At 40.2% G+C, this 15,145-nt stretch overlaps 1 protein-coding gene across 1 annotated transcript in view; it reads right to left on the reverse strand.

The window, feature by feature from the left end:
* Positions 1-9,015: 9,015 nt before the first annotated feature.
* The window catches only part of SMC6 (Structural maintenance of chromosomes 6), a gene marked incomplete at its 3' end in the record, with an annotated part of 143,130 nt that continues 137,000 nt past the window's right edge, over positions 9,016-15,145 (reverse strand). Inside the window, 2 exon segments of the mRNA XM_070094300.1 lie at positions 9,016-9,219; positions 10,324-10,454. Of these exon segments, the coding sequence (XP_069950401.1) occupies positions 9,016-9,219; positions 10,324-10,454 (335 nt within the window).

The raw sequence follows: 15,145 nt of genomic DNA on the forward strand, positions 1-15,145 counted from the left end.
ATAAAGGGAAAGGGGAGAAAAGAGATTGTAAAAATTATAGAGGAATAAGTTTAATGAGTATACCAGGAAAAGTGTATGGTATGGTTATAATTGAAAGAATTAGAGGTAAGACAGAATGTAGGATTGCGGATGAGCAAGGAGGTTTCAGAGTGGGTAGGGGATGTGTAGATCAAGTGTTTACATTGAAGCATATATGTGAACAGTATTTAGATAAAGGTAGGGAAGTTTTTATTGCATTTATGGATTTAGAAAAGGCATATGATAGTGGATAGGGGAGCAGTGTGGCAGATGTTGCAAGTACATGGAATAGGTGGTAAGTTACTAAATGCTGTAAAGAGTTTTTATGAGGATAGTGAGGCTCAGGTTAGGGTTTTGTAGAAGAGAGGGAGACTACTTCCCAGTAAAAGTAGGTCTTAGACAGGGATGTGTAATGTCACCATGGTTGTTTAATATATTTATAGATGGGGTTGCAAAAGAAGTAAATGCTATGTGTTCGGGAGAGGGGTGGGATTAAATTATGGGGAATCAAATTCAAAATGGGAATTAACACAGTTACTTTTTGCTGATGATACTGTGCTTAGGGGAGATTCTAAAGAAAAATTGCAAAGGTTAGTGGATGAGTTTGGGAATGTGTGTAAAGGTAGAAAGCTGAAAGTGAACATAAAAAAGAGTAAGGTGATGAGGGTATCAAATTATTTAGATAAAGAAAAATTGGATATCAAATTGGGGAGGAGGAGTATGGAAGAAGTGAATGTTTTCAGATACTTGGGAGTTGACGTGTCGGTGGATGGATTTATGAAGGATGAGGTTAATCATAGAATTGATGAGGGAAAAATGGTGAGTGGTGCATTGAGGTATATGTGGAGTCAAAAAACGTTATCTATGGAGGCAAAGAAGGGAATGTATTAAAGTATAGTAGTACGAACACTCTTATATGGGTGTGAAGCTTGGGTGGTAAATGCAGCAGCGAGGAGACGGTTGGAGGCAGTGGAGATGTCCTGTCTAAGGGCAACATGTGGTGTAAATATTATGCAGAAAATTCAGAGTGTGGAAATTTGGAAAAGGTGTGGAGTTAATAAAAGTATTAGTCAGAGGGCAGAAGAGGGGTTGTTGAGGTGGTTTGGTCATTTAGAGAGAATGGATCAAAGTAGAATGACATGGAAAGCATGTAAATCTCTAGGGGAAGGAAGGCGGGGTAGGGGTCATCCTCGAAAGGGTTGGAGAGAGGGGGTAAAGGAGGTTTTGTGGGCTAGGGGACTTCCAGCAAGCGTGCGTGAGCGTGTTAGATAGGAGTGAATGGAGACGAATGGTACTTGGGACCTGACGATCTGTTGGAGTGTGAGCAGGGTAATATTTAGTGAAGGGATTCAGGGAAACCGGTTATTTTCATATAGTCGGACTTGAGTCCTGGAAATGGGAAGTACAATGCCTGCACTTTAAAGGAGGGGTTTGGGATATTGTCAGTTTGGAGGGATATGATGTGTATCTTTATACGTATATGCTTCTAAACTGTTGTATTCTGGGCACCTCTGCAAAAACAGTGATTATGTGTGAGTGTGGTGAAAGTGTTGAATGATGATGAAAGCATTTTCTTTTTGGGGATTTTCTTTCTTTTTTGGGTCACCCTGCCTCGGTGGGAGACGGCCAACTTGTTGAGAAAATATATATATATATATATATTTTTTTTTTTTTCAACAAACCGGCCGTATCCCATATATCCCGTATATATATGTATATATATATATATATATATATATATATATATATATATATATATATATATATATATATATATATATGTATATATATATATATATGTGCGAAGGCCAGGTGCTCCCCCTTCCCCACTTTCCCCACACCCCAACCTTGCACCCCCCCCGGATCCGTGGTTCCAGGAGTCCACCTGTGCGAAGGCCAGGTGCACCCCCTTCCCCACTTCCCCCACACCCCAACCTTGCACAACAACCCCCCCGCCCGGGTCCGTGGTTCCAGGAGTCCACCTGTGCGAAGGCCAGGTGCTCCCCCTTCCCCACTTCCCCCACACCCCAACCTTGCACCCCCCCGGGTCCGTGGTTCCAGGAGTCCACCTGTGTGACGCCAGGTGCTTCCCCTTCCCCACTTCCCCCACACCCCAACCTTTTACAACCCCCCCCGGGTCCGTGGTTCCAGGAGTCCACCTGTGCGAAGGCCAGGTGCTCCCCCTTCCCCACTTCCCCCACACCCCAACCTTGCACCCCCCGGGTCCGTGGTTCGAGGAGTCTACCTGTGTGACTCCTAGAACCACGGACCCGGGGGGGGAGTGCAAGGTTGGGGTGTGGGGGAAGTGGGGAAGGGGGAGCACCTGGCCTTCGCACAGGTGAACTCCTGGAACCACGGACTCGGGTGGGTGCAAGGTTGTGGTGTGGGGGAAGTGGGGAAGGGGGAGCACCTGGCCTTCGCACAGGTGAACTCCTGGAACCACGGACCCGAAGGGGGTGCAAGGTTGGGGTGTGGGTTTTAAAAACAGTTAAAAACAGAGTAGGGGAGTTAGTAGATGGGGAGATGGAGGTATTAGGTAGATGGTGAGAATATTTTGAGGAACTTTTAAATGTTAAGGAAGAAACAGAGGCAGTAATTTCATGCACTGGTCAGGGAGGTATACCATCTTTTAGGAGTGAAGAAGAGCAGAATGTAAGTGTGGGGGAGGTACGTGAGGCATTACGTAAAATGAAAGGGGGTAAAGCAGCTGGAACTGATGGGATCATGACAGAAATGTTAAAAGCAGGGGGGGGATATAGTGTTGGAGTGGTTGGTACTTTTGTTCAATAAATGTATGAAAGAGGGGAAGGTACCTAGGGATTGGCGGAGAGCATGTATAGTCCCTTTATATAAAGGGAAAGGGGACAAAAGAGACTGTAAAAATTATAGAGGAATAAGCTTACTGAGTATACCAGGAAAAGTGTACAGTAGGGTTATAATTGAAAGAATTAGAGGTAAAACAGAATGTAGGATTGCGGATGAGCAAGGAGGTTTCAGAGTGGGTAGGGGATGTGTAGATCAAGTGTTTACATTGAAGCATATATGTGAACAGTATTTAGACAAAGGTAGGGAAGTTTTTATTGCATTTATGGATTTAGAAAAGGCATATGATAGAGTGGATAGAGGAGCAATGTGGCAGATGTTGCAAGTATATGGAATAGGTGGTAAGTTATTAAATGCTGTAAAGAGTTTTTATGAGGATAGTGAGGCTCAGGTTAGGGTGTGTAGAAGAGAGGGAGACTATTTCCCGGTAAAAGTAGGTCTTAGACAGGGATGTGTAATGTCACCATGGTTGTTTAATATATTTATAGAGGGGGTTGTAAAGGAAGTAAATGCTAGGGTGTTCGGGAGAGGGGTGGGATTAAATTTTGGGGAATCAAATTCAAAATGGGAATTGACACAGTTACTTTTTGCTGATGATACTGTGCTTATGGGAGATTCTAAAGAAAAATTGCAAAGGTTAGTGGATGAGTTTGGGAATATGTGTAAAGGTAGAAAGCTGAAAGTGAACATAGAAAAGAGTAAGGTGATGAGGGTGTCAAATGATTTAGATAAAGAAAAATTGGATATCAAATTGGGGAGGAGGAGTATGGAAGAAGTGAATGTTTTCAGATACTTGGGAGTTGACGTGTCGGCGGATGGATTTATGAAGGATGAGGTTAATCATAGAATTGATGAGGGAAAAAAGGTGAGTGGTGCGTTGAGGTATATGTGGAGTCAAAAAACGTTATCTATGGAGGCAAAGAAGGGAATGTATGAAAGTATAGTAGTACCAACACTTTTATATGGGTGTGAAGCTTGGGTGGTAAATGCAGCAGCGAGGAGACGGTTGGAGGCAGTGGAGATGTCCTGTTTAAGGGCAGTGTGTGGTGTAAATATTATGCAGAAAATTCGGAGTGTGGAAATTAGGAGAAGGTGTAGAGTTAAGAAAAGTATTAGTCAGAGGGCAGAAGAGGGGTTGTTGAGGTGGTTTGGTCATTTAGAGAGAATGGATCAAAGTAGAATGACATGGAAAGCATATAAATCTATAGGGGAAGGAAGGCGGGGTAGGGGTCGTCCTCGAAAGGGTTGGAGAGAGGGGGTAAAGGAGGTTTTGTGGGCGAGGGGCTTGGACTTCCAGCAAGCGTGCGTGAGCGTGTTAGATAGGAGTAAATGGAGACGAATGGTACTTGGGACCTGACGATCTGTTGGAGTGTGAGCAGGGTAATATTTAGTGAAGGGATTCAGGGAAACCGGTTATTTTCATATAGTCGGACTTGAGTCCTGGAAATGGGAAGTACAATGCCTGCACTTTAAAGGAGGGGTTTGGGATATTGGCAGTTTGGAGGGATATGTTGTGTATCTTTATATGTGTATGCTTCTAGACTGTTGTATTTCTGAGCACCTCTGCAAAAACAGTGATAATGTGCGAGTGTGGTGAAAGTGTTGAATGATGATGAAAGTATTTTCTTTTTGGGGATTTTCTTTCTTTTTTTGGGTCACCCTGCCTCGGTGGGAGACGGCCGACTTGTTGAAAAAAAAAAAAAAAAAAAAAAAAAAAAATATATATATATACATACATATATATATATATACATACATATATATATATATATATACATACATATATATATATATATATATATATATATATATATATATATATATACATATATATATACACATTTTTTTTTTTATCACACTGGCCGATTCCCACCAAGGCAGGGTGACCCGAAAAAAAAAAACTTTCGCCATCATTCACTCCATCACTGTCTTGCCAGAAGGGTGCTTTACACTACAGTTTTTAAACTGCAACATTAACACCCCTCCTTCAGAGTGCAGGCACTGTACTTCCCATCTCCAGGACTCAAGTCCGGCCTCCCGGTTTCCCTGAACCCCTTCATAAATGTTACTTTGTTCACACTCCAACAGCACGTCAAGTATTAAAAACCATTTGTCTCCATTCACTCCTATCAAACACGCTCACGCACGCCTGCTGGAAGTCCAAGCCCCTCGCACACAAAACCTCCTTTACCCCCTCCCTCCAACCTTTCCTAGGCCGACCCCTACCCCGCCTTCCTTCCACTAGAGACTGATACACTCTTGAAGTCATTCTGTTTCGCTCCATTCTCTCTACATGTCCGAACCACCTCAACAACCCTTCCTCAGCCCTCTGGACAACAGTTTTGGTAATCCCGCACCTCCTCCTAACTTCCAAACTACGAATTCTCTGCATTATATTCACACCACACATTGCCCTCAGACATGACATCTCCACTGCCTCCAGCCTTCTCCTCGCTGCAACATTCATCACCCATGCTTCACACCCATATAAGAGTGTTGGTAAAACTATACTCTCATACATTCCCTTCTTTGCCTCCAAGGACAAAGTTCTTTGTCTCCACAGACTCCTAAGTGCACCACTCACCCTTTTCCCCTCATCAATTCTATGATTCACCTCATCCTTCATAGACCCATCCGCTGACACGTCCACTCCCAAATATCTGAATACATTCACCTCCTCCATACTCTCTCCCTCCAATCTAATATCCAATCTTTCATCACCTAATCTTTTTGTTATCCTCATAACCTTACTCTTTCCTGTATTCACTTTTAATTTTCTTCTTTTGCACACCCTACCAAATTCATCCACCAATCTCTGCAACTTCTCTTCAGAATCTCCCAAGAGCACAGTGTCATCAGCAAAGAGCAACTGTGACAACTCCCACTTTATGTGTGATTCTTTATCTTTTAACTCCACGCGTCTTGTCAAAACCCTCGCATTTACTTCTCTTACAACCCCATCTATAAATATATTAAACAACCATGGTGACATCACACATCCTGTCTAAGGCCTACTTTTACTGGGAAATAATTTCCCTCTTTCCTATGTGCTCTAACTTGAGCCTCACTATCCTCGTAAAAACTCTTCACTGCTTTCAGTAACATACCTCCTACACCATACACCTGCAACATCTGCGACATTGCCCCCCTATCCACCCTGTCATACGCCTTTTCCAAATCCATAAATGCCACAAAGACCTCTTTAGCCTTATCTAAATACTGTTCACTTATATGTTTCACTGTAAACACCTGGTCCACACACCCCCTACCTTTCCTAAAGCCTCCTTGTTCATCTGCTATCCTATTCTCAGTCTTACTTTTAATTCTTTCAATAATAACTCTACCATACACTTTACCAGGTATACTCAACAGACTTATCCCCCTATAATTTTTGCCCTCTCTTTTGTCCCCTTTGCCTTTATACAAAGGAACTATGCATGCTCTCTGCCAATCCCTAGGTACATTACCCTCTTCCATACATTTATTAAATAATTGCACTAACCACTCCAAAACTATATCCCCACCTGCTTTTAACATTTCTATCTTTATCCCATCAATCCTGGCTGCCTTACCCCCTTTCATTTTACCTACTGCCTCACGAACTTCCCCCACACTCACAACTGGCTCTTCCTCACTCCTACAAGATGTTATTCCTCCTTGCCCTATACACGAAATCACAGCTTCCCTATCTTCATCAACATTTAACAATTCCTCAAAATATTCCCTCCATCTTCCCAATACCTCTAACTCTCCATTTAATAACTCTCCTCTCCTATTTTTTACTGACAAATCCATTTGTTCTCTAGGCTTCCTTAACTTGTTAATCTCACTCCAAAACTTTTTCTTATTTTCAACAAAATTTGTTGATAACATCTCACCCACTCTCTCATTTGCTCTCTTTTTACATTGCTTCACCACTCTCTTAACCTCTCTCTTTTTCTCTATATACTCTTCCCTCCTTGCATCACTTCTACTTTGTAAAAACTTCTCATATGCTAACTTTTTCTCCCTTACTACTCTCTTTACATCATCATTCCACCAATCGCTCCTCTTCCCTCCCGCACCCACTTTCCTGTAACCACAAACTTCTGCTGAACACACAAACACTACATATTTAAACCTACCCCATACCTCTTCGACCCCATTGCCTATGCTCTCATTAGCCCATCTATCCTCCAATAGCTGTTTATATCTTTCCCTAACTGCCTCCTCTTTTAATTTATAAACCTTCACCTCTCTCTTCCCTGATGCTTCTATTCTCCTTGTATCCCATCTACCTTTTACTCTCAGTGTAGCTACAACTAGAAAGTGATCTGATATATCTGTGGCCCCTCTATAAACATGTACATCCTGAAGTCTACTCAACAGTCTTTTATCTACCAATACATAATACAACAAACTACTGTCATTTTGCCCTACATCATATCTTGTATACTTATTTATCCTCTTTTTCTTAAAATATGTATTACCTATAACTAAATCCCTTTCTATACAAAGTTCCATCAAAGGGCTCCCATTATCATTTACACCTGGCACCCCAAACTTACCTACCACACCCTCTCTAAAAGTTTCTCCTACTTTAGCATTCAGGTCCCCTACCACAATTACTCTCTCACTTGGTTCAAAGGATCCTATACATTCACTTAACATCTCCCAAAATCTCTCTCTCTCCTCTGCATTCCTCTCTTCTCCAGGTGCATACACGCTTATTATGACCCACTTCTCGCATCCAACATTTACTTTAATCCACATAATTCTTGCATTTACACATTCATATTCTCTTTTCTCCTTCCATAACTGATCATTCAACATTACTGCTACCCCTTCCTTTGCTCTCTCTCAGATACTCCAGATTTAATCCCATTTATTTCCCCCCACCGAAACTCCCCTACCCCCTTCAGCTTTGTTTCGTTTAGGGCCAGGACATCCAACTTCTTTTCATTCATAACATCAGCAATCATCTGTTTCTTGTCATCTGCACTACATCCACGCACATTCAAGCAACCCAGTTTTATAAAGTTTTTCTTCTTCTCTTTCTTAGTAAATGTCTACACATATATATACAGTATATATATATATATATATATATACATATATATTGTAGGTAGTAGGTTAGTAGACAGCAACCGCCCAGGGAGGTACTACCGTCCTGCCAAGTGAGTGTAAAACGAAAGCCTGTAATCGTTTTACATGATGGTAGGATTGCTGGTGTCTTTTGTCTGTCTCATAAATATGCAAGATTACAGGTAAGTCTTGCTACTTCTACTTACACTTAGGTCACACTACACATACATGTACAAGCATATATATACACACCCCTCTGGGTTTTCTTCTATTTTCTTTCTAATTCTTGTTCTTGTTTATTTCCTCTTATCTCCATGAGGAAGTGGAACAGAATTCTTCCTCTGTAAGCCATGCGTGTCGTAAGAGGCGACTAAAATGCCGGGAGCAAGGGGCTAGTAACCCCTTCTCCTGTATATATTACTAAATTTAAAAGGAGAAACTTCAGTTTTTTCTTTTGGGCCACCCCACCTCAGTGGGATACGGCTGGTACGTTGAAAGAAAGAAAAGAATACATATATATATATATATATATACATATATATATACACATATATATATACATATTTATATACACATATTACAGTATATAATACATGCATAAATTATGTGTTAATTGACTGTTCATGTTATCGGTATGGCTTCCAATCAACAGTAGGCTATTAGTAGTTAAGTTTTTGAGTCAAGTGGACTTTCGACTGTGCGGGAGGGGGAGGGGGGAGGGTCGGCACCACTAACTCCTGCATTGTTCAATGGTCAACTGTGTTTGAATCTCAGCATAGTCATAAACATGATGAAAAGAGAGAAGAGGCTGTAAAAAATGGGTAAGACTCAACAAAGGAATACTAGTTGAATGCCAGACTGCAGACCCACCCATTTCTTTGGTACTAGACATGCAAAGGAATGAAGAAGGTAACGAGATTTCACTTTAAACAGGCTTGCACTAAACAAGAACTCCTGTGTTTAATAGCCTTGGTCCAAAATATTTAGACCCAAAAAAGGAAACAATAAGTTCAAATGACTGAAAGACTGAATTAATTAATATGCTCGGTGTTGCTAAATTATATGATTGGATGATAGATTAATTTATGAAAATATGTTAATCATACTTACTCATTATAATCTCTCTCAACTGCTTCTTTCAGGACAGATATTTCTTTCTGAATATTTTGAATTTTGCGCTCAGCAGTATTAAATTGCATCTGCTTGTCCTTGTGCTTCATTTTAGCATCGACCATATCTTCCCTAGCCTTTTTCACCTTTGATGAAAGACCCTTTATCTTGCTGGATATATTGTTAAGTTCTTCTTGGATCTTTCTGCAAGAAAATAGATATATAAATTCTGTTTAGCCTATTTTATTTAATGTTTAAGAACCATCTCCTAGGTAGAAAGTTGGAAGACAGCAACCACCCAGGGAGGTATTACCGTCCTGCCAAGCGAGTGTAAAACGGAAACCTGTAATTGTTTTGTATGATGGTAGGACTGCTGGTGTCTTTTTTTTGTCTCAAACATCCAAGGTTTCAGGTATGACTTGCTACTTCTACTTACACTTGGGTCACACTGCACATGCATAGAGAAGAATATATATATATTCATATATATACACACCCCTCTGGGTTTTCTTCTATTTCCTTACTAGTTATTGTTCTTGATTATTTCCTATCTCCATGGGGAAATGGAATAGAATTCTATCTCCATAAGCCATGCATGTCGTAAGTGGCAACTAAAATGCCGGGAGTGAGGGGCTAGTAACCCCTTCTGTATAAATTACTAAACTTAAAAAGAGAAACTTTTGGTTTTCTTATTAGGTCACTGCCTCTGTGGGATATGGTCGGTTTGTTAAAAAAAAAAAAAAATAATTTCTCAAGGAACCAACCTCAAAGGGGTGCTCAATAAAATTATTTTTTCTCTAATTTACCCTATTAGTACTGCACTGTATGCATTAGAACTGTACAGTATAGAAGCTATCAATCAATCCTGAAAAAATGAAAGCACATGCATTTCTCAGGTATCATTACCTGAGAAAATTTTTGGGGTAGAAGGAAAGGGGTAGGGATCATCCTTGGAAGGGGTAGAGGGGATGAGAGAGGTTTTTGAATGCTAGGAGCTTGAGCACCCAGCAGGCTAGTGTAATTATTTTCGGTGTGGAGACAGTTTTTATGACGTGACATGCTGTTGGAGTGTGTGCAATGTAACAGTTATGAATGGATTTAGAAAAACCAGCTAGTTGGACCTGAGTCCTGGCAGTGGGAGATACAGTGCCTGCACTTTGAAGGAGTGGGGATAGTGCATTTCAGGACATTTGAATTGGGATCTCTGTACATTTTTGGCAAGACTACTGAATAAATGATAAAAATCTGTTGAGTGTGAATAATACTTGAATGTTATTGTACGTTCAATGTAGTAATCAATCTGCTCACCTATATAAATTCTGCTCCTCTTCACTCTTAGTTGCATAAGAGCTGATTTTATCTTGAACTGCTTTCACTGAGCTTTCATGCCTTTCAAGTTCTTTATGGGAAGCTACTTCTTCCTTTTCTGCTTGAATAATCTATTGAAAGAAAAGTAATTTCTTAGGCAATGTGCTTGAGATTTAAATAAAGATAATAAAAATGGACTCGTCAAGAAGTTTAACTGGCTTTAATCTATCCAATAAAAGGCAATATTGCTACATAAAGAAATTTTTTATAGGGATCACCTTGATGGGAAATAGATGTGGTAAAATAAAAAGATCATGGAATGTCATATAGACAAATTTATTAACAAGTCACTGCCACCAATGAATATACTATGTTAAGCAAAAATAAAGGATGGCCTTTTTTATAAATAAATGAAATGTTTTCTTAACAAAATATCCTGAACTGCACATTGCATCGTATTTACCTACTTTTTGGTATTATGTTTCTGATGACATACAATACTGACACATTGATGAATAAGACACATTTGCAACACTTGGATATCTTTACTACCAAAATGTTTCCCCTGCATAACAAGCTTCTTCAGTTGAATGCAGGCAAATTCTGGTGACAGTAGTAGTAGTTTAGACGTGATCAGTTCATCATCCTTTGTAGGAGGTGGTTGGTCCCTCAAGGCTTGAAGGACAGACCACTACTTACGTGATAGACTGAGCATGTCAAGACTACTACTCCTGTCTCCAGAATTCATCTGCATTCGAATGAAGATGCCTGTTGTGCAGGGAAAATGTTTCAACAATAAAGATAGCCAAGAGCTGCAAATGCCTCTTATTCATCAATCCCATCGGTGTATTCTGCAATTAACATACATATCCCTCTAAGACGGATACAGAAGCTGAGAGGCAAGAGTTGAGAAAATGAGAAACAATCAGAATACACAAAAATACTCCAGAGCATAAGCAAGGTAAACACAGAAGCTAATTGATACAGGACAAGGGAACCCATGGCACATGAGCAAGGAAGTGAACCATAAAGAAATTAGAAAGCATTTTTGCAGAATAATAAAAAAAGAACTGAAAGACTGATATATCACATTAGCCCATCAAAACTCAGCAAGGACAATAAAATTAATCAATCTTATACATATACGGGAGGTTAGGTTCCAGGCTACTGCCGGAAAGAAGACATCGCCGGAAAGCAGAACGCCATTTTTTCCACTTATAAATGCCTATAAATGCCAGACAACAAGTTTACACTAACTTATATTAACAGTTTGACTGTTCTGGCCATATACATATATATGTCTTACGAGCCAGTGTTTCGGACGTATAATGTATAAAAGTATAGTGGTAGCAACACTCTTATATGGATGTGAAGCTTGGGTTGTAAATGCTGCAGCAAGGAGATGGTTGGAAGCAGTGGAGATGTCATGTCTAAGGGCAATGTGTGGTGCAAATATTATGCAGAAAATTCAAAGTGTGAAAATTAGAAGGTGTGGAGTTAATAAAAGTATTAGCCAGAGGACTGAAGAGGGGTTGCTGAGGTGGTTTAGTCATTTAGAGAGAATGGATCAAAGTAGAATGACATGGAGAGTGTATAAATCTGTAGGGGAAGGAAGGCGGGGTACGGGTTGCCCTTAAAAAGGTTGGAGGGAGGGGGTAAAGGAGGTTTTGTAGGCAAGGGGCTTGGACTTCCAGCAAGTGTGCATGAGCGTGTTAGGATTGATTGGAGACGAATGGTATTTATGATCTGATGAGCTGTTGGAGTGTGAGCAGAGTAATATTTAGTGAAGGGATTCAGGAAAACCAGTTATTTTTATATAGCCGAACTTGAGTCCTGGTAATGGGAAGTACAATGCCTGCACTTTAAAGGAGGGGTTTGGGATATTGGCAGTTTGGAGGGATATGTTGTGTATCTTTATATGTATATGCTTCTAAACTGTTGTATTCTGAGCACCTCTGCAAAAACAGTGATTATGTGTGAGTGAGGTGAAAGTGCTGAATGATGATGAAAGTATTTTCTTTTTGGGGATTTTCTTTCTTTTTGGGTCACCCTGCTTCAGTGAGAGACAGCCAACTTCAAAAAAAAAAAAAAAAAAAAAAAAATTCAAATCGAGCAGGAGAAAGCTGGTAGGCCCATATGTGAGAGAATGGGTCTATGTGGTCAGTGTGCACTGTATAAAAAAATCCTGTAGCACACAGTGCATAATGAGAAAAAAAAACTCTGACCGTGTTTTTGAATTAAAAAGCTGACTTTGAGGCGTATTTTCGTATAGTATTTATTGTTGTATTCTCGTTTTCTTGGTCGCATTTGACAGAATGGAAAACATACTACAGAAATAGAGATGATTTTGATTAGTTTCATGATGAAAACGACCTTGAAATTGATCTCAAAACTGTAGAAATGTTCAATTTTTGCCAATGTTCAAGAGTAAGCAAATGACACCACACGTCCAATACACATAACTGGGGAGTCTAATATTCTTTCACTAGTGCACTGATATTATTTATACCAATTTTACAATAATGCAGTAGTCTCCATATCAGTAAATCTTCTATTTTTTGTGTGAATAAAAAATAAAAATAAAAAGCAAGAGTAATATAAGAGGGGCCTGGAGACATGACTAATGAACAGAGGATATGTTATTTTAGTGCCAACAATGTCCATTATTTATTCTGGACCCTATTTTGAAATTGGCATCTTTTTTAACTTGCATGAAATTGGCCAAATTGCCAATTTCTGACCACTTTATTGGGTAGTTGAAATCGGTAAATGGGCGGTTTTTTGTGCTCAATTGATAGAAAAAATGGAGTTCTAAAGAAATAGCTATGAGTTTGGTCGACTGGAACAATGGAAATGACTGAAAATAGGGCTCAAATTCGGCGAAATCACTGATGAGTATATATCGCCAAGATCGCTAACTTTGTGGGAGCGTAATTCTTTAAGTTTTCAATCAAGTTTTGTACTTTTGGTGTCATTACCATTGGGAAAAGATTTTCTATCATTTCATAAGAAAAAAATAATATTTTTTTTCCAAATATTTTGCAACATAGAATAACAGTTTCAGAAATGGGCTTGTGACAGTCAAAGGGTTAAGTTAATAATAGAACTAGGCATTAAAAACACAATAAGAAGTACAATACATACACAGTACATCCATTACTTATCTAAAATATTTGTAGTCTTAATGTAGGGCAAGAGGTGAGTAGTACTTACTTCTAGTAAGTCCGGTGTAGGTAACCAGGCACCCCGTCCCAAAGCAGATTGAGTGGATAGGGAAACAAGGTGGCAAATGGCGCAAGTGCAGTGGTACCTCGGGATACGAACAGCTTAAAACTTGAACAATCAAGTAAGTGTATTTATGTAAATGCTTTTGTAAGTGTATTTTTGTGGGCCTGAAATTACCTGGACCTGGAGTTTACCTGAAGAGAGTTCTGGGGGTCAACGCCCCCGTGGCCCAGTCTGTGGCCAGGCCTCCTGGTGGATCAGAGCCTGATCAACCAGGCTGTTATTGCTGGCTGCACGCAATCCAACGTACTAGCCACAGCCCGGCTGGTCAGGTGCCGACTTTAGGTGCTTGTCCAGTGCCTGCTTGAAGACAGCCAGGGGTCTATTGGTAATCCCACTTACGTATGCTGGGAGGCAGTTGAACAGTCTTGGGCCCCTGACACTTATTGTATTGTCTCTTAACGTGCTAGTGACACCCCTGCTTTTCATTGGGGGGATGTTGCATCGTCTGCCGAGTCTTTCACTTTCGTTGTGAGTGATTTTTGTGTGCAAGTTTGGTACTAGTCCCTCTAGGATTTTCCAGGTGTATATAATCATGTATCTCTCCTGCCTGCGTTACAGGGAGTACAGGTTCAGGAACTTCAAGTGCTCCCAGTAATTGAGGTGTTTTATCTCTGTTATGGGTGCCGTGAAGGTTCTCTGTACATTTTCTAGGTCAGCAATTTCACCTGCCTTGAAAGGTGCTGTTAGTGTGCAGAAATATTCCAGCCTAGATAGAACAAGCAACCTGAAGAGTGTCATCATATGCTTGGCATCCCTAGTTTTGAAGGTTCTCATTATCCATCCTGTCATTTTTCTAGAAGATGCGATTGATACAATGTTATGGTCCTTGAAGGCGAGATCCTCCGACATGATCACTCCCAGGTCTTTGACGTTGGTTTACAGGTCTCCCTCAACATTCACGAGGGTTAGGGGATCAAGAGCCTCGTGAATGTTGAAAAATCGCGATGTTTGGTGCCCCAATATATTGTAGGGAAATATAATACAATACTGCTTCCTTAACTTGTCAAACCATGAACAATCATAAAATACATGAAAACGTCGTAAATTGTACTAAATACATACGTTATGGCTTAATAACATGTATGTTAAATACCACTGCGAGTCCCTACTACCCTCCCTCTGACCCCCCACAACTGGCAGCCAGCCCTCCCACCACTCAGTGTGGTGAGTGTTTTGTTTGTTCATTATTTGCTATTAAACTACAGTATAAATAATGTCAACCCATTTATGACTGCATATTGGAATGGCTATTCGGACAGGTATTGGAAGGTGACATGTGTTTACTCTTGAACACAGCAAAGAATCAAACATTTGTGCTACTGCTACTACTAATAATAATAATAATAATAATAATAAATACGATAGAATTGAAGAAGGAAATTGTACAAAAATACGAGGGTTGAAGCAGTGGTTGACGCATCGTCAGTGTGGCTTTGTTTATGCTGGAGTGAGCATTGGTCTCCGTGCTCTTCCAAACATTTCACAATAATTCATTGTATTTGGTGCTTGTAGATTGAGTGTGACTTGAGTGGTT

The sequence above is a fragment of the Cherax quadricarinatus genome, chromosome 45 (genome assembly GCF_038502225.1).
Source record: "Cherax quadricarinatus isolate ZL_2023a chromosome 45, ASM3850222v1, whole genome shotgun sequence".
NCBI classification, from domain to species: Eukaryota; Metazoa; Arthropoda; class Malacostraca; order Decapoda; family Parastacidae; genus Cherax; species Cherax quadricarinatus.